Raw genomic sequence first — 21,537 nt, 5'->3', positions numbered from 1 at the left:
GGCCCTCACAGCTGGATGTGACGTGCTGTGAAAAAGGGGGGAGGTTAGGGGTGTGGGTGGGTAAATGACAACCACAACACAAGTGCAGCCAGAGAGCGGATCGAGTTTCACATAGGGCCTAATGTGACCTTCTATTGGGCCCTCGAAACAGTGGGGTGGGGCAGCGGTCTGAAGAGAACAGGGCCAACGAAGTGGCATGAAAGTAAAATATAAAAACTAATTTGGATTCTTTCAATTTTCATAATTTTAACATGTAGTATAATTTTAAATAGGATAAATGTGTATGTGCGTTAAATAGGCAATAAAAGTAAACAATCGCAATTATAAACGCTATCAATATTAATAGACCTTTTTAAATAGGCTAAATCATAAGGACTGCAGAATAATTGTATTTTAGTATATTTAAAGTTAAGAGCAAAGTTTTCAAAGTATTTCATCTAAAAGTATCAAACTGAAATGCAGTGGTTGACATTATTAAAGTGTGTATTTTTTTATATTATTTAGGTATATTTATGTTGTATATATTATTTAGGTATAACAGCTTATGTACACGAAAAAAAAAAACCCTTTGCAATCACGCATTAGGCGTTTAACCCAACGTACTTCCTATACACATCTCAGTTTTTAGAACATGTAGGATATTATTTATTTACTCCTCTAGTTGTTCTTCTGGACATTTTCCCATGTAAGGGAAGTAAAAATGTACAGATGCCCTAAAACTTAAATCAATGAGCAATGAATGTTTTGGTCTATGGGCCTCATTCCTAGCAAATGTTCTCAAATAACAACTGAAAATATTCACACCACTGGAGATGTAAACTCAACATTATCCACATGTTCTAGTCTGCTTCAACTATAAACCATATCCTCTTAAAAATAAAAATACAACAATATTAATCATATTAAAAGGAGCACTGAACAGTGTGAGGGATACTTTCAGGATGTTTCGGAGGTGAGTTTTTCTTTGTGCCTTAAATGCTCCTCAGGCCATTACAGTGACACCATGACTTTTCTTTTCTTGTTCTTTTTCCATTGGACTGCAACAAGCACATAACCAATTCTTCTCTTTAAATTACTTCAATAATGCCCTTAACAGTGATCAATACCCACGCTATCAAAACGCCATAACACTTGCCGATTTATAAATTAAGAAACTGACTGAAAAGTGTCCCAACACATAACCTGTAACCGTACAGCAGTCGTAGTTCACTTCCTTGCAACTTCACAAAAAAAAATAAAAAATGTCCACAGCATTAAATCCCAACTAAAAACCTGGCACGGAACGAAGTATAACAATTCACATAAAACACGTAAAACAACTCGCATAAGTATGTAATCATATTTTGAATCCGTATTGTGTCCAGCAGAAGAGGTGCGCACGCACACACTCACACACACATAACGGTTTTGTGCTGTGAGATAATAGACGCTCTCTCGCAGGACCGCTACTCAACTCTCCCTCCAGCACTTAAACTTTAAACATTTTTCACGACAAGGAAAACACCTTAAATCATTACATATAAACCATAATGACACTACAGTCCAGTTCCCACAGTCTATGAGTTTTCCATATTCTCCTGAATAAGGCTTCAGATGACAGCGCACAATCCTTCCAAAATCTAACAATGTTTTAAAAACGCGAGAAGAAGCCGGAGTTCAGTTTTTCGACATAATACACTTTCTTACCGTTCTTTCTTCTCGGGTTGGCCTGTTTTCTCCTCTTACACCGGGGACCCTCCGCCATGATCTCCTGCTTCATTGATAAGAGTGGGTCAGATGGCAGCAGTCCGCATGGGCTCCGCTCCTTCGTCCAAGATCTAGCAACCAACACACACACGGCAACAATTGGACTCTGGGAATGAAGGACGCGTGTCGGTCACGGGAGAACGGACGATATTTTGGGGGTAGGGTGACTTAGAAGTCCGAATGAAGTTATCCAGGAGGGTTTATTTAGAGGGACCGTGAGCGTCCTGCGCGTCGCCTGATCTTTTGAAGTGTGTGTGTATGTGATCGGACAGCAGCGCGTCAGTGCGCGAATGAAGGGGGACGGACACACCAACACCTTCAAGTTCCCATAATGCATGTTTTGTGTGTATAGAACATTTCACAAAATGAAGAGGAAAAGCACATACGTTTTTGCAACTTATGTTTAGTGGACATTCTATAAGTGATAGTTTTATTTAATTTGATAAAAGGCATCAAGACTTGTATGATCGATGCACATGTTGGCTTTATCATTTTTTATTATTTATTATTTTTTACCCACATTATCTGACTTTTACTGATTGACCGAATTTCATTTCGCACAGTTAGACTAGCCTACTTTTCCACAGAATTAAAATCCCCTTAATTTAGGCTTAAATGGACTATGAGAGCTACAGATAGTTGTTTAAAAGATACCGTTTCAATTGTCTATGAAAATATCAGTTTGTTAGTTTTTTTGTTTTGTTTGTTTTTTTTTTACCTTAAAAAGAAACCGAAAGGGATCTTTTTAATGGCCATTTTGTGAACACTTCAAATAATAATTTATTTATATAAAAAAATATATATATTCCTCAATCTTTAATAGTTTCTATTTAGTAGCACAATGTTAAAAAAAAATGTACAGCGTCATCTGTGCCCTGCTTGTTGAAACTATGCAGGCAAATTCTAAATAATAACCCACGATATCAATCCATAATAAACAAACAAACAAACAAACAAACAAACAAACAAACAAATAAACAAGAAAGCATTACCTTCTCATCACAATTTAGACGAAAACATATATTTCGCAATATTAGTGACTCACAGCAAACAGGATGCTGATGACAAAATCAAAGTGAGCCATTTCTTTTTTTATCTTATTTTCCACTTTTTCACTGTGAGCGTCTAATGTTATATAGGCCTATATATATATATATATATATATATATATATATATATATATATATATATATATATATATATATATATATATATATATATAATAAAAATATATATATAAAATAAAAACAATTGTTATGTTATTGTCTAATGGGAAAGTATCCGTTTATTTAAAGCGGCGTTAAACACGCACTGATAACGAGCACATGATAATCATCCCCGAGTGAAGCTGCTGGTATGTCACCATCCACCCGTGAGGCGCGCGCACCTTTCTCACCTGTACCGGTAAACAGCTGCAGCTAAGTTGATTGCAATCTCATATTCGGATAGGGGGTATAACAAAGTCAAAATGTGTGCATAAAAAGCATCCACAAGGACTGAAGAACACACGAAACAAGCTCACCTACCCGATTCTATAAGAATATTCCCAAAATAGCCGGTTAGAGGGGAAGAAAACGCCACAGAGAGAGTGTGAGAGAGGTTTGGCTTGCTGAGGAGGACTCTGCTCTATAATGAGGGACCGTTATTCCTGATGGACAGGTTAGGACTGATCTCTGTGAGCCACAACACGGAACAAACCTGAGGACGCGCTGACGTGTTCCGCCTCTTCAGATGACATTTCTGCGCTCTCTTTTTTACTTTTGCGCTTCGAGACTCTGACACACACGCCACCTATCTTTACATTGCGGGATAGATGGAGACGCTCTGGCTGAGGGACTGCGGGGTCGCTTGATGAACCAGCTCAAAGTGGTCCCGTCTACTGACTCATAAATAGCTCTGCAGTACAGGTGGGACATTGGGAAAAGTGAGGCGGTTCAAATAACCTATCCTGTGCTAAGCGGAACACAGCGAGAATTGCAACAGCTCGTTACAAGAACACCAATAGCATGATCGTGAGGAACGGGGGCTTTGCAAGAAGAGATGAGAGTAAGGCGGCCGATGCTGCGCTGCTTCAGTCATCTGACAGGTAGCTCACCTGTGTGTGGTGCACGCGCGCGATCTCTGCGCTCTCTCTCTCTCTCTCTCTCTCTCTCTCTCTACCTGTGATTGCATGCCTTGCACGGCAATGAATGTGGCATATTTGCACAAATATATGCTATTTCTGATTATATGCATTCAATAAAGTCTGTTTACATTTTAAACGCATATATTTGTGCCTTCATGGTCTTTTTTTTTCTTTTCTTTTTTTAAACGATGGCGTTTAGCGACATTTTTTGCTCATGTCAAGCCAGTTTTTATGCATTCGTTTTTCAATAGGCGATCAGGAAGCAGCCATTTCCACTCAAATCATAAACAAATCTAAGGTAGCCTAAAAACATCAGAATGTTGCTTCAGGGGCTTGAATGTGATTGTTTACACCAAATGCTGAAAATCATAAAAAAATGTATTTCCCTTTCCCCTAGCTTTAAACAATTGTTTAATCTTTTAATTTTAATACAGCACTCCGTTATTGCAGGACGCCCCTTATTAAAGGCAATCTGATTGGCACAGTGAGAAGAAATTTGCCCTCCCTATATTCATACATTTGCGCTTTGTATGGATTACAAATTGACCAATAAAGTGTCAGTTCTGTTTTATGTAGGCTACTCATTAAATACCAACTGGATTTCACTGGAGGCGTTTATATCAATCGATGCTTTTAAATAAATATCGGTTGAGCATTGCACGTTTAATGCCTCGTTGCGCATGGTGCATATATAATTAGATGCTAATATTTAATAATGTTAGTGTACGAAATTGTTCTTATTATTATGTTTATTTGTTTATTTATTACACAATGTCTACCTGAAATAATGGGTAAACACTAGACGCTGCTTACACTCTTTTTTCCCCACTTCATGCATTTCTACTTTCATGAATGTGTGTTTGTGCTGATGATGATTGTGGCGTGAAATTGGATCAAAGTCGAGAAAATAAAGCCCTCACCTAGAAATGAATTTGTGTCGATTATTTGTACTAACATTATTTTTATTCTGAGACACTATGACCTATTTTCTGGAGAAATAAACGAAAGAATAGCGTGCTCAGCTAACCGTTCTGTGTGTGGCGTTGTGTAAATTGGCAGCAGAAGTTCTGCTGCATTACTCATTCACTTTGACTAGAATAAACTCCCCTCGCGAGATTTCTCACTAATACATTCCGAGGATAAAACAGCATATATTCAATTGCTGATTCTCCAACTGCCATTCACAATGATAGAAACCTGCGTGCATAAAACCAACCTGACTTCATATTCATTTAACAGGACAGGCACAGTAAACCCAACTTACATTTAACCCCAATACTTCTGTTCCCAAAAGATCCTTTGTCTTGTTTATAACCACATTTTTCTGTGCCCTGCATTTCGTTTTGTTAAACTGTTAGGATTTATTTATTGCTAGTTAGCCTACATATTTGTTTTAGAATCACTGAAAAAGGCCAAATCTTTTCTTTGAATGTTATTATATATATATATATTTTTTTTTAAATGAATATTTCATAAAAGCTGACAGAGGTAGCTGAGCAGTTGTCAATGCCTTTCACCAGTGAAGTGAAATATGAAATTATCGGAAATAGAAAAACACTAACCATGGAAGACTCAGAGAGTCTTGAGAACATGTCAATCTATTACAGCATTTGCTAGACATTTTACATTTTTTATTGCTTTCAGAAAACATAGCTTCGTCAATCGACACTTCATCACCAATATAATTTGACAGGACCTCAGATAATGTTATAATTGATCTTTCAAATGCAAACTTCAGGGCAAAGACAACACTGAAGGGTTTGAATCTTTTTTTTTTAGCTAGTTTGGCCTTATTATAGCACCAGTCCAGTTTGCACCCAGGCAGTAGCGTTTCTAGCTTGTTTGGCGCCCTGGGCGAAACCCACTTCAACATGCCCCAAAGTTGGTGGGGGGGTGGGGGGGGGTATGTGATTCTAAAGGAGAATCCCTGGGCAACTGCCCATGTCGCCCATGTTGCCCATGCCTTAATCCGCCACTGCACCCAGGACATTGACTGCATGACATAATACCTGTGGGTGAAGTAAAAAAAGAGGGAGTTCTGACAAATCATCTAAACTGCCATTAGCCTCTCATGTAGACATGAGAGACATGGTTTAGTCTAGTCAAAATGAGTGTAAATCAGCAAATTCTTGGAAATATAAAAGAGAACTGAGAGAATGAGTCAACAAAAACCTGAGGAAAGGTTGACCATACTGCAACCACATGAGCTCCTAGTCACCCCTTCTCCCAAACCAGTGCATCTTGCAACACTTCAAGAGACACAATCTCTGTTTGAACTGTCTAGTAGGGTAAGGCACTGGAAACAACTTTCATGACACCCATGGGAGTCTATCCCATATTTCCATTGCCACCACTCTCTCTCCATCAAGCTGCACCCTTTTCACTCCCTCAGTGACTGGGCTGCTCTTCGTCTCGGGACAATGGATGTCTGCGTGGGGCAAGGGTCTTTCCCAACTTATTGTCAGTTAGCATGGGGAGGCTCTAGGTGCTGGACTAACAAGACGAGGGCTTCACCCCTCACCCCTTGATGTACACACACAAACGTACCTCCCCAGCATCCCACAAGCATGGCCTAATCCAGGCTACAGTGGCTGTCAACATAAAAACATCACTAATCTGAGTGCATCTTTGGCAATAATACCAGTCTAAGTGCCAAAGAGAAAAGTGGGGGAGTGCCGTGGCATAATCCTGGGGGGGGAAAGTACAGATTAATAATAGACCTTGGAAATATAACACTATTTTGGGGAGGGGAGGTCAGGGCTTGGTTTCACCCAAAATTAAGTGAGTGATATGCAGGGGCATATGGTTGCTCTATCAGCTTACAAAATAAAAGGAGGATTAGTGCTTTTGGATGAGGAAGCATGATGTTATTACACTTTTGTCTTGGAAAAGATGTGTGTTAAGGGGCTATCAATTTTGTAACAATATTCAGAATGTTTGTCAAAGGCTTATGACACATTCAATGTGCAGGTCTTGTGCTAATACAGCAGGTTTTCATCACACTGTACACTGTTAAAGATTTTCTCATCAAAAAACAGAAAAGAACTGGCTGAAATGAACAGCTAGATACTGTTTTTACAGATATACAACTGTAATTTAGCAGCATATAGCTGTCAAATTACATACTATCTACTGCTGTTGAAATTAACAGCTATGTTCCCAGCATCCACTGCGGCATGAAGAAATTACTTAGAATTTCTAAGTCTAAGTTACTTGTATTTTAATGTTCAGCTTTTACTTTTTTATGTAAAAGTATGTTTGTTTATTGGCACCATTGTTGTGTTTTGTATGCAGAGAGTTGGTTTCTGTGTGTCTAGATAACAACTCAAGTTATGCTGTAAATTCATCAAAAACATCAAACACTGAATTTGCTGATATAATTTTGCTGAAATAATCTTTTCTGTTTTTGCTTTTATTTGTAATGCATCACTATTGCCTCATATAGGGATATTTGCAAGGTAGGATCAGATATTCAGTCTGACCTTAGGTTTTGTCTTCCAAGAAGCACAGTGCAACATCTTGTGTTTTACTTAAACATAAATTGACTGGCATAATTTTATAATAAATAAGGTCCAAGTTCTATTAAGTCTGAATAAAAACATTTTTAGGTGTTTTTGTATGTTATAAAAAAAAAAATGTGTAGCCCCAATGTATTGCCAAAGCATACATACTTATTCAAGTGCAAAGGCTTAAGAGTGTTTCACCAGTATAACCCACAATGCAGAGCTAGACTGTTATTTTACTGTGTTTATTTTTTTTTTTCATAGTAAATTTACTGTTCAATCCTGGCAAAATTGTACATTTAATATGTACATTGCTTCAAAGGTTGATTTATTTATTTTATTTGACTGATAAGAGATAAGAAAGAACAAAGGTGTTGGTCAGAATCATCATGAACACTAACCATGTGCCACAAAGTAAAATTCACATGGGGTTAAAATACACATTTCAAAATGTAACTACAGCTTTTGCCAAGATGATATTTACATTTACATTTCATCATTTGGCAGACGCTCTTATCCAAAGCGACTTACAAAAGAGGAAGAACATCAGCGAATCATCTTAGGGAGACAGTGGTACAAAAAGTGCCATATTACAAAGTTTCACTATCATCATAATAGTATACAAAACAGATTTAAGTGCAACAAGAAATGTAAATTTTCTTTTTTTTTTTAGTGACTGGTTAAGTGCTTTTGGAAAAGATGTGTTTTTAGCCGTTTTTTGAAGATAGAGAGCGATGATATCATGATTTTAAATGTTAATTCTCCCCTAAAGCCTTGCATAGAACAGCTATTTACTGTAAAACTAGTCACTTTACAGTGAGCCTGCTCTTGATCTCCCAGAATGTAACATGTTTAACAGCAAACTACTGTATTTAAGAATCACAATAGATTGCTGTAGGAATTTGGCCATAGATTTACAGCAATCTTTTTACAGTGTTATTACAATAATTAAAAAGTCTATCTGACAATATGGCAATGTATGCTTAAATACAGTCTACAGCAGTTGCACCTTAGCCCCTGTATGATTCACTTTTGTTCTAATATGGTGTAACAGACCTTTTCCTGTCTAGGTTCCTGTTTAAATGCTTTTCTGTAAATGTCATGTGTCTTTCCATGAATAAATCAGACTTTATGACTACACAATTGCAGCATTTCTTTGTACCTATACTTGTTTTGTGAAAGTCAATTGTAACTTCAAACATTATTTATTTTCCACATTTTTCCATTTTCAGAAAAAGTTTAGCTCCTTCAAAAATGATCTTAGAAATGCATACATGCTTGGAAATACTTGTCATATACCTCATAATTTTCTGTCATTTTCCCAGAGCAACATTCAAGTTTCACATTTAAGACAATTAAGCTGAATTTAACATTCTGTACTGTAAGCATTGTCAGAATAACATTACATATCTCTTACTCTTAAGGCTTTCGTTTTTACCCAGAGAGCATTAAATATGGACCCCCCATGGCTGACCGGATTTAGACACCCCAGCACGCACAGGAGTATGATGTAGCGGGTTAAGCCTAATGATACGTTTTACCCGTCTGTGCCGCACTATGAATGTTGTAATTCCACCCATCCCCAGCCATCCATCTATCCAACCGTCCCTCTCTCCCCAACCTCCTCTAATACATCTTCAGATTAAGGTAGACCAAATGTCACCAGCAGAGATTACCGTACCTAGTAAGCTATTAATATTTATGGCCAAGGGAGGGATTAATATACCTAGCTGGCTATTAGAGTTAGAGGTCTGGCGATCGAGTCGGTGACTAATGTGAGTGTCACGAGCAAATGCAGTGCAGTCTGGGCTGAAACCCAAACTTCAACACCTGTCAGGAGTCAAGGGTGTTTGCCCTGGCTCCACACACCTGTTGTGGCTCTATCAAACTGTGGGGCCCTCGTGATTAGTATCAGGTGGTGACATTCAGATGCACACTCTCTCTCTCTCTCTCTCACACACACACACACACACACACACACACACTAATTATCTCCCTCATAGGATGTCATAAGCTGCATCAGTATATCCCTGCAGCAACACACCTACTCTCAATTTTCTTGGCAGTTTTTGTCAGTAGAACAAGAGAACTGTTTACAGATTACAAGAATTCTGTTACTTTTAAAAATGCACTGAATACAAATGAATCAATTTAAACAAATATAAATTCTTGAGATATTTTGTTACTTAAATTTCTTGGCATTTGCTGCTCTCATGTTGTTTCCACACATCACTGCTGCACACAAAGAAGATTGTAAGATCAGATATATTGTGATCTCTAATTCCTGTCTTTAACTATTACTGAACGTAAAAGGACCACTGGATCATTATATGATTTATACTGTTTATAAACCCGTTTAACTGTTTACTCCCTACATGAATAAATATTGTTGACTAAAGTATTCCCATTTTTATAATGTTGACAAAAAAGGGGTATTTAATACAGTGTCTGTATTAAAGTAATCTACAATTAAACAAATGACACCAGCAATGATAAATGACAATCCAAAAGCATCAATATATATATTGCTCTAAATAGGAACAATATAATACTACTGTAAATACTTTAGGGCAAAAAGTCACAACTTTAAATGTTAATAAGATAAAGGGGAACAAGTATAAATAACTAATGAAAAGAGAAAAAACATAATAAGCATGAAAGCTCATGGGGGTAAATATATCAAATGAAGTACTATAAGTCATCCTGAGCAGAGGCAAATGTGCTGAAGTTTACATTAAAGGTCATAATATGTGGAAAATGTAATGTAAATGGAACTCTTACTGGAAACTGTGTAGTGGCAAATTTAATTGTACTAAATCTGTACCTTTTGATTGCATTGAAATGTCCATCGCTAAAGGTCAGATAAATCATTGCTTTTAAGAGAAATAATTGAATTAGTGAAATAAATTGTTACAGTGTTGCAAATTTCTTGAATTCTTGCACAACAGGTCTTCACCTCTTTTGTCCATCTTTATACTGAAATGAAAGAATATGGAAAATAGTTAAAAAAGTGAAAATATATTGGTTTAAATTTCAGACTGTGCAATGTAACATCACATAACAAAACGCTTGTGTTCATTGCAAAAGTGAAAAAATCCTTATTGCATGTCCATTGCCCTTAAAGGGATATTTTACCCAAAAATGAAAATTTTCTCATCATTTACTCATCCTTAGGGGTGGACTGGGACTAAAAAGAGGCCCTGGACTTTCTGACTTTATAACTGGATTATTTGTTAGAGAAAGCACTAAAAGTAACCACTTTATAGATCAGACAAATAATACGTCCAAAAACTTTTTTCCTAAACATACAGATGTTAGGCTAAAATGTACATGAAAGCTCAAGGGTAAATGTGTATTTTATGTGCTGTGACATGTCAGAATTTATTCAAAGTTTTTAAAGATCTCAATCACCTTTCAACTTTTTTCTAGAAGTGCAAATACACTATTCTATTAGTTAATATACACTGTAAAACAATCCTGATGTTTTTACACAAAAAACTGGCAGCTGTGGTTGCCAGAATGAACTGTTAAATTTACAGTAATAAAACATCATAAACTTGATATTGACCTTCTAAAACTGTAAAAATCTGCTTTTTACTTTATAATATATTGCTAATCATCTTATATTACAGAAATGCACATGATGACATGAAGTTCACCAATAGCGGCTCTTCCAGGAGAAATGACCACTAAACATATAGCGACAGTACTGTATCACTCATACAAACACTAAACACCATCAGGGTAACACATGTGAAATTTCAATAATGCATTAAACATGAACTATACTACATGAAATATAAAACAGAAGAAAACAGAAGAAACATAGCTATTCCCATAAAATATAATGAAATATGACGGGAATTGTGGAAACGCCCAATTACTGTTTTTTACCATAAATTTAACAATAATTGACAAAGTACACGAACTCTCTTGTTAAACATAATGCTAATTTGTACCATTAATTATACAGGAAAATCATACTTTTTACATCTAAAAATGCTATTCTTACAAAATGTTATTGTAAAACTACTGTAGCCTTTCTTATTAATATTTATGATTAATATCCGTTAATCAATTAACATTTTATTTCTGTAGCACTTTTACAGTCTTTTGCCATTCAAACTACAGACATTTTTTACAGAGTAAGCTTGTGTAAACAACAAGGATAATAAAATATATTATATGTATATATGTATATATAGTTAAAAAAGCTCATAAAATTATGTTTAAAATAGTTAGATGAAGAAAGTGTCACACTGCAGGCACTGATGACAATGCCTAAATATTAATTGAATATTCACTCTGTAAAGGGGTCCATGCTGGCGTGTTGGAGCCCAGGACGGCTGCCTAATTCGACTATAGGAGGGGCTGGTACTTACATAGTAAAGGGCCGGCCCAAATTACTAGTGATGGGAAGATCGGATCATTTCACTGACTTGAATCTTTGAATCTCATTCAGCAAAATGAACATATCTTTATTCAAGTAATTTCTTTAATTTGAGCAGAATTAAATTAAAATGTTACATTTTTAAAAGCCAACACCCATTGATTGAGGTAATGCACGTCCCTAATTAACCTAATAATTAGCATGGATTCAATTCCAGAGCCCAATATGATTGGTTGTTTAAGTGTGCTTTCATCGGTCAGAGTTGTTTTAAATTATCATGTCATGTATTTTTATCTTAACCCTGAAGCCTATGTGCTGATATGCATTAGTTAATGTTATTAAGTCTACTAAAGTTTTGCACTGCAAGTGTTGCTGGATTCCTCTGAGCCATTCCTATTGTTTATATCCATGCACCTTGTGAGTGGGTAAAGTAGCGCCAAATCTACATCTACAATAAATGTACAAGCACACAATAACAAACTGGACAATTAATTTGGCTCTGGTAGGATTGCTAACATATGCATTATAAAGTTTAGCTCATGTTGTTGTCAGTTAAAGGACAGAGGTAAAGACAGTTGAGAGGGGAAATATTAGGGTGATATCACTTCAAGTAATGCAGAAGCCTCAATGAGCTCCGAATCGTAATCAGCGGCATCCAGAATGATGTGTCAAGCTCCTGTCAAGCAGACAAAGAGACAGGCTGTCAGGTCATGGCTAAATTTACTCTAGAGCTGGTCTCTGGTGTTTCCTCAGGCCTGTCATAGCTGCCCTCAGGTTTGTCGATAAAGAAGGCCGGATACTCAAGTGTCTTGACAAATTTGACAAAGGATAGGAACTGTAGGTTGGAGTGTGTGTTTGTGTGGACAGCGCTGGTTCTGAGTGTTCCCAAGTACAATAGACAAATGATACAGGAAATCTGCTCATTCAAGATGTACTGAATGAGCATGGAAAGCTATTTGTCAATCCAAGCATGCATTTGTAAGTTCACATATGCACGGTCTGCTGAGACGGTGAGCACCTGTGATCATTATTATCTCCAGATTTGGCAGAGTGTTGCTTAAGTGATATGTAAGATGGGATTTCTTCTTTGGACCACATCATAAAATAGATGGATGTAAAATATGTAATTTAATATAGTATTATACTGTCATTATTAATGGCGTTATGTTAACTTATTCTCATAAAGTGTAGATAGATCTCCTCTCTTCCTTCTCTCTCTGCAACATTTTCCCCATTATGACACAAGATCCAGGCAACAGAAAAAGTGTGCAACTGAACTCAGACCCTGTGTTAGACCCCCTTAATCGGCACTCAGGAAACAGCAGAGCTAATCTGCAGGGGGAAGCAGTGCGTTGAAGCTGGTGGGCTGAAGAAGGAAGTCTGCAGGAAGTGACCAGCCTCTGATTACTGTACACACGGCTGTCACGGCCATCATCACCTCCCCCACCACGCTGTGAGTGAGTGTGTAAGATAACCTTCTCCCCATAGTACCCATTATGTGTCTGCATAAAAGAAAGTGTTTGAAGTGTTTTTTATGTGCATTTACTGTCAGCACCTCCTTTGATTTCATTGTCTTTGTGTTCACGTGTGTGCTGAACAAGGGGAGGTATCAATGGCCTGCTCCGAACCGGAAATGGGTTCAAGTCATGATAGTCAAACCAAGTGTCTTATTTCAGCAGAATATGCTGGAATATGACAGCTAAGCAGTTCAAACCCATCTTCCTTTGAAACAAACTAAGAAAGTGTGCAATACACACCAATTACATGCAAATACAAGAATTAATGAATAAAGCAGAATGTACTTTTAAAACATTTAGGTGCACTCAATGTTTTATGCTTATGTTTCTCTGCAACAGTCTAAGATATTAAACTGACACATATTGAGGTGGATGCATCAGCATCACAAGTCTTCCCATTACTGATGCAATTATATAAATACATAAGTCATAGAAAGTCATTAATAAATGTATTCAGTGTGCAAGATTGTCCTATAACCGGGGGTTATGGAGAAAAAGGTGTGATGCTATTTAGAACCATATGCAGGTGACAAAGTAGCATATAAAACAAAAAATCCAAGACTTATCTGTATGTCAGCCATGGCTTGAAAGAAAAAAAAAAAAAACTGTGACTATCCAAAATGCCCAGCATATACATGACGTTATCTTCAATTTTGACATGATAGTCCTTTTTTTGCTTTTCAAACTTCCACCTTCTGGGCAGGGAGGAGAATTTATAGTAATAAAGGACTTAAAGGGTTAGTTCACCCAAAAATGGAAATTCTATCATAATTTACTCTCCATCATGCCATTCCATATGTGTATGACTTTCTTTCATCTGCTGAATGCAAAATTAAGATTTTTAGAAGTATTTCTCAGCTCTGTTGTTCCATACAATGCCAAAGTTTGCAGCTCCAAAATTCACATAAGGGCAACTTAAAAGTACTTCAGACAACTCTGGTGGTTAAATCCATATCTTCTGAAGAGATATGTTAGGGGTGGTTGTGGTTGAGAAACAGTTCAAACAAACATGTCTGTCAACAGTGTCCGTCAAAAGTCGAGGGAAGGGCCTGTACAAAGTAACATCACTTTGTACAGAATCTGCGAACGGCTTGTTCTGAGACAGTGCTTATGATTAACGGGGATTAAAAAAAAAGACTGGGTGGATTATTATCATTATAAGGTGGTTGTGTACACACTGCCTACACACATTTATGTTAAAACACCATGTAAAAGTTTATTTTGCATAGGTCCCCTTTAAGCTTAGGGGTGAACATGCTTTTGCAGAAGTTGCAAATAAGCTTTGGAATGGTTTACCCCTGCAATTTAGAGCAGCTTCAACATTGTCAATTTTTAAAACTGGGCTAAAAATATTTTTTTCATTCGTTTTTAATAAAACTTAATTCATAAGCAGAGGACTGTTGTTGCTGGATTGTTTATTGTTATTTGGTTTTATTTTATTCTTTCAAATTATGTTTAATGTATTATTATTGTACAGCACATTGATAATCTATTGTTGTGTTTAATAAAGTGACTTTGACTACTTCTGTGTTTGGTGATTCACATTCTTCAAGCATATCACCCCCCACTTGGTAAGGAGGACAATTTATGATAAAAAATTACTGATTGATTATTGATCTGTTTCTCACCCACACCTAGGGGTGTAAAGTAACGAATTACAAATACTCACGCTACTGTAATGAACTACTTTTTTAAGAATTGCACTTTTTTTAAATAGTTGAATAAAATTGTATTCTTTTACTTTTTCTTGAGTACATTTTAAGTGCTGTAACTGTACTTTTCATGCGCTATCTGTGTTTGCAACTTCCCTGTCCTGATTTTATTTTTATCTATCAACATGATTGGCTAGGGAGAGTCTCGTGACTCCCGTCAAATAAAACCTGGAATGGCTTTTCACAGTGAAAAAGGCCAATTGCTTGATCGTGTCATGTGAGTTTAACTTGCTCAAGCCAGATATCAGCATTAATCCTGCCTCTAATTTGAAGAAACATATCAAGGTAAATTTCATATTTCTGCTTACGAGAATCTGTGTGTCTGTAATGTAGTCTGTAATTTAACTATCTATCACTGAGATTATTGGGCTGCTGTGAGAGATTAATGCAATTGAATAATAGCGCTGGGTAATAAAACGATTTAGATGCTTATCGGAAAAAAGAGAGATGTCCTCGATCAATTTGTTTTTGTAGTTTTCTATATTTAGCCCATCTAGAACAGGGGTGTTCATTACATCAATCACAATAGCAAGAGCACCACTGGTTGGTTGATCTAGATGAAATATAAAAGATTTACTTTTTATTTCCTAATGTCTGTAGCTGCGCGCTGTTTGATTGACACGCCTAAATGATCAAATACACTTTATAATTCTTCCAATGCCCGTCTTGATGAGGATTTAATGTAAACACAGTTGTTTATGTCTAAAGTTAATTTAAACAGTGGGACAAAATGCGTATTTGCATCAATATGTTGGACTTGAAGTGTAATTGTAAATGAATTGAGCACTGTCTAGTAGGCTGTGTCATATAAAGGCTATTAATCAAACAAAAATATCAAGGAAACAAGAAAACCACTCACTACTTTTGGCTGAATAACTTGAGTAGCTTTAGAAGTATTAATGAAATATTAATGTTCAGGAAGAACATTCCACCAGTCGCAAACTAGAATGAGAACACAACTATTGCTGGGCTTAAAAGATACAAGAACTTAATCAATGCTGAACATTGTATCTCAAAAGGAATACAATGTGCCCCCCCATGTGCTACTTAAAGAAATATTTTACACAAAAACATTAACTCTTAACATTTACTCACCCTAATGCCATCTGTCTATGACTTTCTTTCTTCAGAAGAACACAAATTAAGATTTTTAGAAGAATATTTCAGCTCTGTAGGTCCATTTAATGTAAGGAATGTAGGGGTGCCAAATTTTTGATGCTCCGAAAAGCACATAAAATCATTATAAATGTAATACATACAACTCCAGTGGTTTAATCCATGACTTCAGGATTGATATGACAGGTGTGGGTGAGAAACAGATCAATATTTAAATACATTTTTGCTAGAAATTCTTCTCTCTGCCCTCTCTCTTCTCTAGGTGGCGATATGCATGAAGAATGGGAATCACCAAAACACAAGAAGAAAATGAATGTTAAAGTGGAGATTGACTGAGCAGGGAGGAGAATTAGTAAAAATGGAATTAAATATTGATCTGTTTCTCACCACAAATGTCATATTGCTTCTGAAGACATGGATTAAACAACCAGGATTAGACTACTTTTATGCTGATTTATGTGATTTGTGGGTCTTCAATATTTTAGCACTGATTCACATTCATTTTATGGACCAAAAGAGCTGAGATATTCTTTCAATATATCTTAATTTGTGTTCTGCAGAAGAAAGAATGTCATACACATCCTGGATGGCATGCGGGTGAGTAAATGATGAGAGAATTTTCCTTTTTGGGTGAATTATTCTTTTTTAAGCATGATGTAGCCCCTGTACCAAACAACTTTTCCCGTGCCTGCTCAACCAACACTATTGTGCAGGATATGACATACCAAGTGATCCTGCTTATTTTGCATTTATTTCCATTCCTTGCATTGTTTTGTACACGTTTTATGCACAACAATAACCCTCTGTCGGCATTAAGTGAAATTTAGACCCTACACATAAACTGATTTTAATGTAATTGTTTCATACCTTACGATTTCAAATTATGATCAGTGTATTGAAAATAACTTTTTAATCTTTTCTTTTCTGTTATCATGTCTCCCTTTTAATTTTTTGGGTTCAGATTCATGTAGTGTTTATCATAGATAAGTTATGTATTTTAAATGTTGGCATACAGTGTTCATTATAGTGGGGCAGAGGTTTTGCAACTTGGTACTCAATACTCACTACTCATGAGTAATTTTAAATTAGCTACTCTTTTACTCTTATTTGAGTAGTTTTTAGGACAGCTACTTTTACTCTACTCAAAAAGACGTTTTTGGAAAGTAACAGTACTTCTACTTGAGTATGCTTTTTCAGTACTCTTTCCACCCCTTGGTACCCCTATCATATTGTGTCTGACAACATAGATTTAACAACTGGATTCACATGGATTACTTTTATGCTCCCTTTATGTGGATTTTGGAGCTTCAAAATTTTGGTACCCATTCACTTGACCTACAGAGCTGAAACATTCTTCTAAAAACCTTTGTGTTCAGCAGAAGACAGAAAGTCATACACATCTGGGATGCCATTTGGGCGAGTAAATGATGAGAGAATTTGAATTTTTTGGGTGAACTATCCCTTTAAAAAAGTTTTTACAGTTGTTTTTTTTTTGTACATCTTCATCCAGTGTGACTAATAAAGAATATCAGGCCCTTGCATCTGTTTATTCACTTGTCATGCTAATTTGTTAACAGTAAATCTATCTAAAAGTTGTAAAAAAAATCCTGTTGACGTTATGAGGATAACAAAACAACAGAAAAGATACTGCCTTGTTCAAATGTCAGCTCTTGGTAAAGCACCCACAACAAGCCACAACAAGGAGAGGATGCTTGTTTGATCCCACCCACTGTCTGAATCACAACAGAGAGAGAGAGAGAGAGAGAGAGAGAGAGAGACAAGGAGAGCTTGAGAGAGAAAGAGGCCGCAGAGAGGATTACGTTTACCTGTGAGGGGCCTGTCAGGTAGATTTAGCAGCAGAAATGATAAGCGAGGGAGTGTGTAGGAGGACGAAAGCGGGAATGAATGAGCGTTTCACAGCGCTGTCGGGCAGACAGAAGAATAAAACACTGTTTCTATCACAACATCAGGTTAGTCTGTCGGAGAGGAGTTCGTTTGAGTTAAACAGGATGTCATGTTATCAGGGACTGCTGAAGGGAGTGAGGGAGAGCAAGAGGGAAGAGGAAAGATAGAATGTAGTTATGGCTTTGAAACTGACCAGAGCTGAAGCTGTTGGCTTCAAAAACCATGAGAATAGGTTTGGAGTGATAAGCAAATAATGTTCAGTTTACAGCAATGCTCATTATTTCCTGAAAACAAACATTCTCTATTATCATGTGTGGAGAGCAGTCCAAACAATTTTGTGTGAAGTTTAATCATTTTAAGTTAAATTTACATTCCTTTTTTTTTTCTTTAACTTTCCTTACTCTTTATTAAGTGGTTAAAACTTCTACACGTCTTTACTATTTTCTTTTTGTGCCTTTGCCTTATTATTGCTTCAGATCTGGACTTTAGTAGCTGTCCTGAGATTTACTTCAGCATGTTGACAAATACTCTACATTTAGTAGTTTTGTAAATTGTGGTCATCCAGTGCAGCCACAATTATGTATCATTTGGACATTTTGGCTTGGAAGTGCAATGGCGTTTGAGTACTTGGTTGAAGGATTAGGGGTTTATTTCAGCCCTCAAAAGAAACAGAGGTTTTCAGAATTAAAGTGCAAGAAAGGAAAAAGAAAACGCGAAGGGTTTGGCTGTCAAATGTACACTAGTTTTCAACATAAAGGCAATGTTTGCTCAATGGATGAATTTGTGAGTGTGTACGTCAGCATGTATGCAAGTATGTGTGTTTTGTGTCATTTTAGCTGAAACCTTAAGAGTGGGATGCTCTGGCAGGTCATGTAAATGCTGTCAGCACAGCTTTGGTTTATGTCCATCTTCCTGGAAGCTCCGCCTCCCTATCACCACTTATGCTAGCCCTTCAAATATCTCCTGTCCTCATGTGTGATCCTCTCTTTTTTTCAGTAGATATTCACAAACAGTATTCTTCATTATTCTGATACCTGGGAAACATACTGTAGTTCACAGTTTATTAGAGAACTGCTTAGCGTAAAAAAAAAACTCAATTACCTAACGATACAGATTGTTATGGTAAAGGACATTTTTGAATTGTTTCTGATGATCAAATTTAGCATGTCCATGAATACTGTATTTCAGGAACTTGTTTTATTTCCAAGCAATCAACGTCATGGTTTACACAAAATCCACAACAATCGGTGTCGAATCTAACAATCTAACGAATGAATATTTAGATGCCTTACCGTTACCGATGTTTACTCTAGTTTTTTGCCTTGGCCGGTCTTTCTGTCTTCTTGCTTGAAGCAAGTTGCTTCAGACCTTTTTTTTTTCTTTGGCAGTACAGCTATTGGATCTCCCATTGTCTCCGCTGCTAAAGCACGATAAAAAAGTATGTTCCATTGTGCTCTGTCACCATGACAAATTCCTTGTGTGTGTAAGCATACTTGGCAATAAAGCTCATTCTGATTCTTTTCGCTCTTCACGTCACCAAACAACAATGTTCTAAGCATAGAGTATCTACACAGGCGGCAGCCAATGAGCATGAGTATTCTGTTCTTTGATGTTTAGTGAAATACCGAGGGTCGTGTGATTTCGACATGGCGAAACACATTGAAGGGGTGACCCACACCATGTAGAATAAAACACTTTTTTATAGAAAACTATTATGAGAACAGTCTTCCTCTCATGTGAGTGTTCAACATTTGGATCAAACTTCACAATTCATGTTAATATATAAAACTTTTTAAATTGGCTCCAAACTACTGAATGCACCTTTAAGGCCACACAGTGAAAGTTAAGACATTTTCATTGAACATTTTGTATACTGACAATGGATTGTTCTCTGTTCTGATATTCATTGCACCCCAAAATTGTGTGTATATATAAATAATATTATTAGAGCTGTCGATTTAACACGTTGTGGAACGGACCAAGGAAGGGACGGAAACAGGCGTCAGCTTAAGGGGTAAGCTTTATTTCACTTAATGTACGTTTATGCAGATATCTCTATGACAGACAGGTATTCTTGGCCTTGTTGTCGGGCTCTCTGTCGATGCTCTGTGGCTGGTGGCTTTTATCCGCTACACGAGCATCTGCCTGACGCAGGCGTACATTGACGGGTCCTTAAACAAGCCCTCATAATAAATCTCGAACTGATTGGCAAATTCACTTGTGAAATGGATTGCTGTGAACTGTATGCCAATGATTAACTTATGATCAATAATATGGTAGTAAACAATACATTGTATTCTAAAGCCGCTATTTGTATTGTCTTATCAATGATTAAGTCTTCTGCCACAAGAATGTAATGCATTTTAATTATCTGAATGTTTTTTTATTATATAAATTAATTAAAATGTATTTCATCATTATATACTGAATTATTGTTATTTGAGGGGCATTCTCATCAAAGATTTGTATATGCGATTAATTAATTGGAATAATTAAATTTAATTTGATTAAAACTTTTTATTGATTGACAGCCCATATATATATATATATATATATATATATATATATATATATATATATATATATATATATACTGTATGTAAGGAATAATTGATGACAAAATGTTTAATTATTGAAAAATAATGTACACCCGAGGTGGCAATGCAGTCACGACATGCAGCGGAGTGGGCGTCGTGACCACTTTACCACCACGAGTGTGCATTATTTTTCACTAATTCAATGGGCCCTTATCACATTGTCTCTAGAATACAATGTGATTGTATTTTTTTTTTTTTTAACATAATAGGATCTTTTACTAAATGTATTGTACAATTTCTTTTTTTTTTTTTTAATTTGTAGTTTTATTCTTTTTTAGGGTGACTTTTAACATCTGTCCGGGGACTGCAGATGAAAAATAGCCTTCTGGCTAATTCTGGCATATTGGCAGCAATGTTAATTAATATGCACTGTCCCTGTAATAATAAATAAATAAATAAAATAAATAAATAAAATAGACAATTTCTCTCAATGCTATTGTAAGTGGAACTACTTTCTTCTCCCACTGAAGAAAAATTAAAAGTGATCGTAAAAGAGAAACTCAGAAACTAAGAGAGATTGCGTGTGTGATTACCTTTATTTCTTGCAGCTCTCATCAGAAGTAACATCGCTTTAAAATGACCAAGAAGTAAGTTTAAGCACACTTCTCAGCAGCACAGTGTCACTATTTTTGTATATAGATTTTCCGTGGTAAACCTTAACAACTGTTTTCAACCCCACTGACATGCATGTGTGTGCTGACTTGATGGCTTTTCCTCTGTCGGCTAAGTGTGTGTGTAATGCGTATACTGTATGTATGGGTGTCCATGTGTTTGCGTGTGTGTGAGAGTGAAAGAGAGGGGGAGGGGAGCACTAGGGTGCTTCCCACAGATATTTCAGATGATATACTGTTGTATTGATCAAGTCCCAGGGGTGTTGGGGTAACGTAGTTCTCTAAGTGTGCATGTGTGTGTATATGCATATGTAT

At 36.4% G+C, this 21,537-nt stretch overlaps 1 protein-coding gene across 4 annotated transcripts in view; it reads right to left on the bottom strand.

Annotated features, from left to right (window-relative positions):
• The window catches only part of LOC127658701 (zinc finger E-box-binding homeobox 2-like), a 67,899-nt gene extending 62,422 nt beyond the window's left edge, over positions 1–5,477 (bottom strand). For 3 of the 4 annotated variants that reach the window (XM_052148135.1, XM_052148136.1, XM_052148133.1), the window contains exons 1-2: positions 3,273–3,422; positions 1,687–1,817 (exon numbers count right to left, since the gene is read on the bottom strand). In XM_052148135.1, coding sequence (XP_052004095.1) covers positions 1,687–1,759 — 73 coding nt within the window. In that variant the 5' untranslated portion in view covers positions 1,760–1,817; positions 3,273–3,422. Of the gene's footprint in view, positions 1–1,686; positions 1,818–3,272; positions 3,423–3,444 lie in introns of those variants that run through there. The other variant, XM_052148134.1, reaches the window with a different exon arrangement.
• Positions 5,478–21,537: the final 16,060 nt, after the last annotated feature.

This window comes from Xyrauchen texanus, chromosome 18, assembly GCF_025860055.1.
Source record: "Xyrauchen texanus isolate HMW12.3.18 chromosome 18, RBS_HiC_50CHRs, whole genome shotgun sequence".
Taxonomy (NCBI): Eukaryota; Metazoa; Chordata; class Actinopteri; order Cypriniformes; family Catostomidae; genus Xyrauchen; species Xyrauchen texanus.
This window is presented reverse-complemented; position numbering and strand designations above follow the sequence as displayed.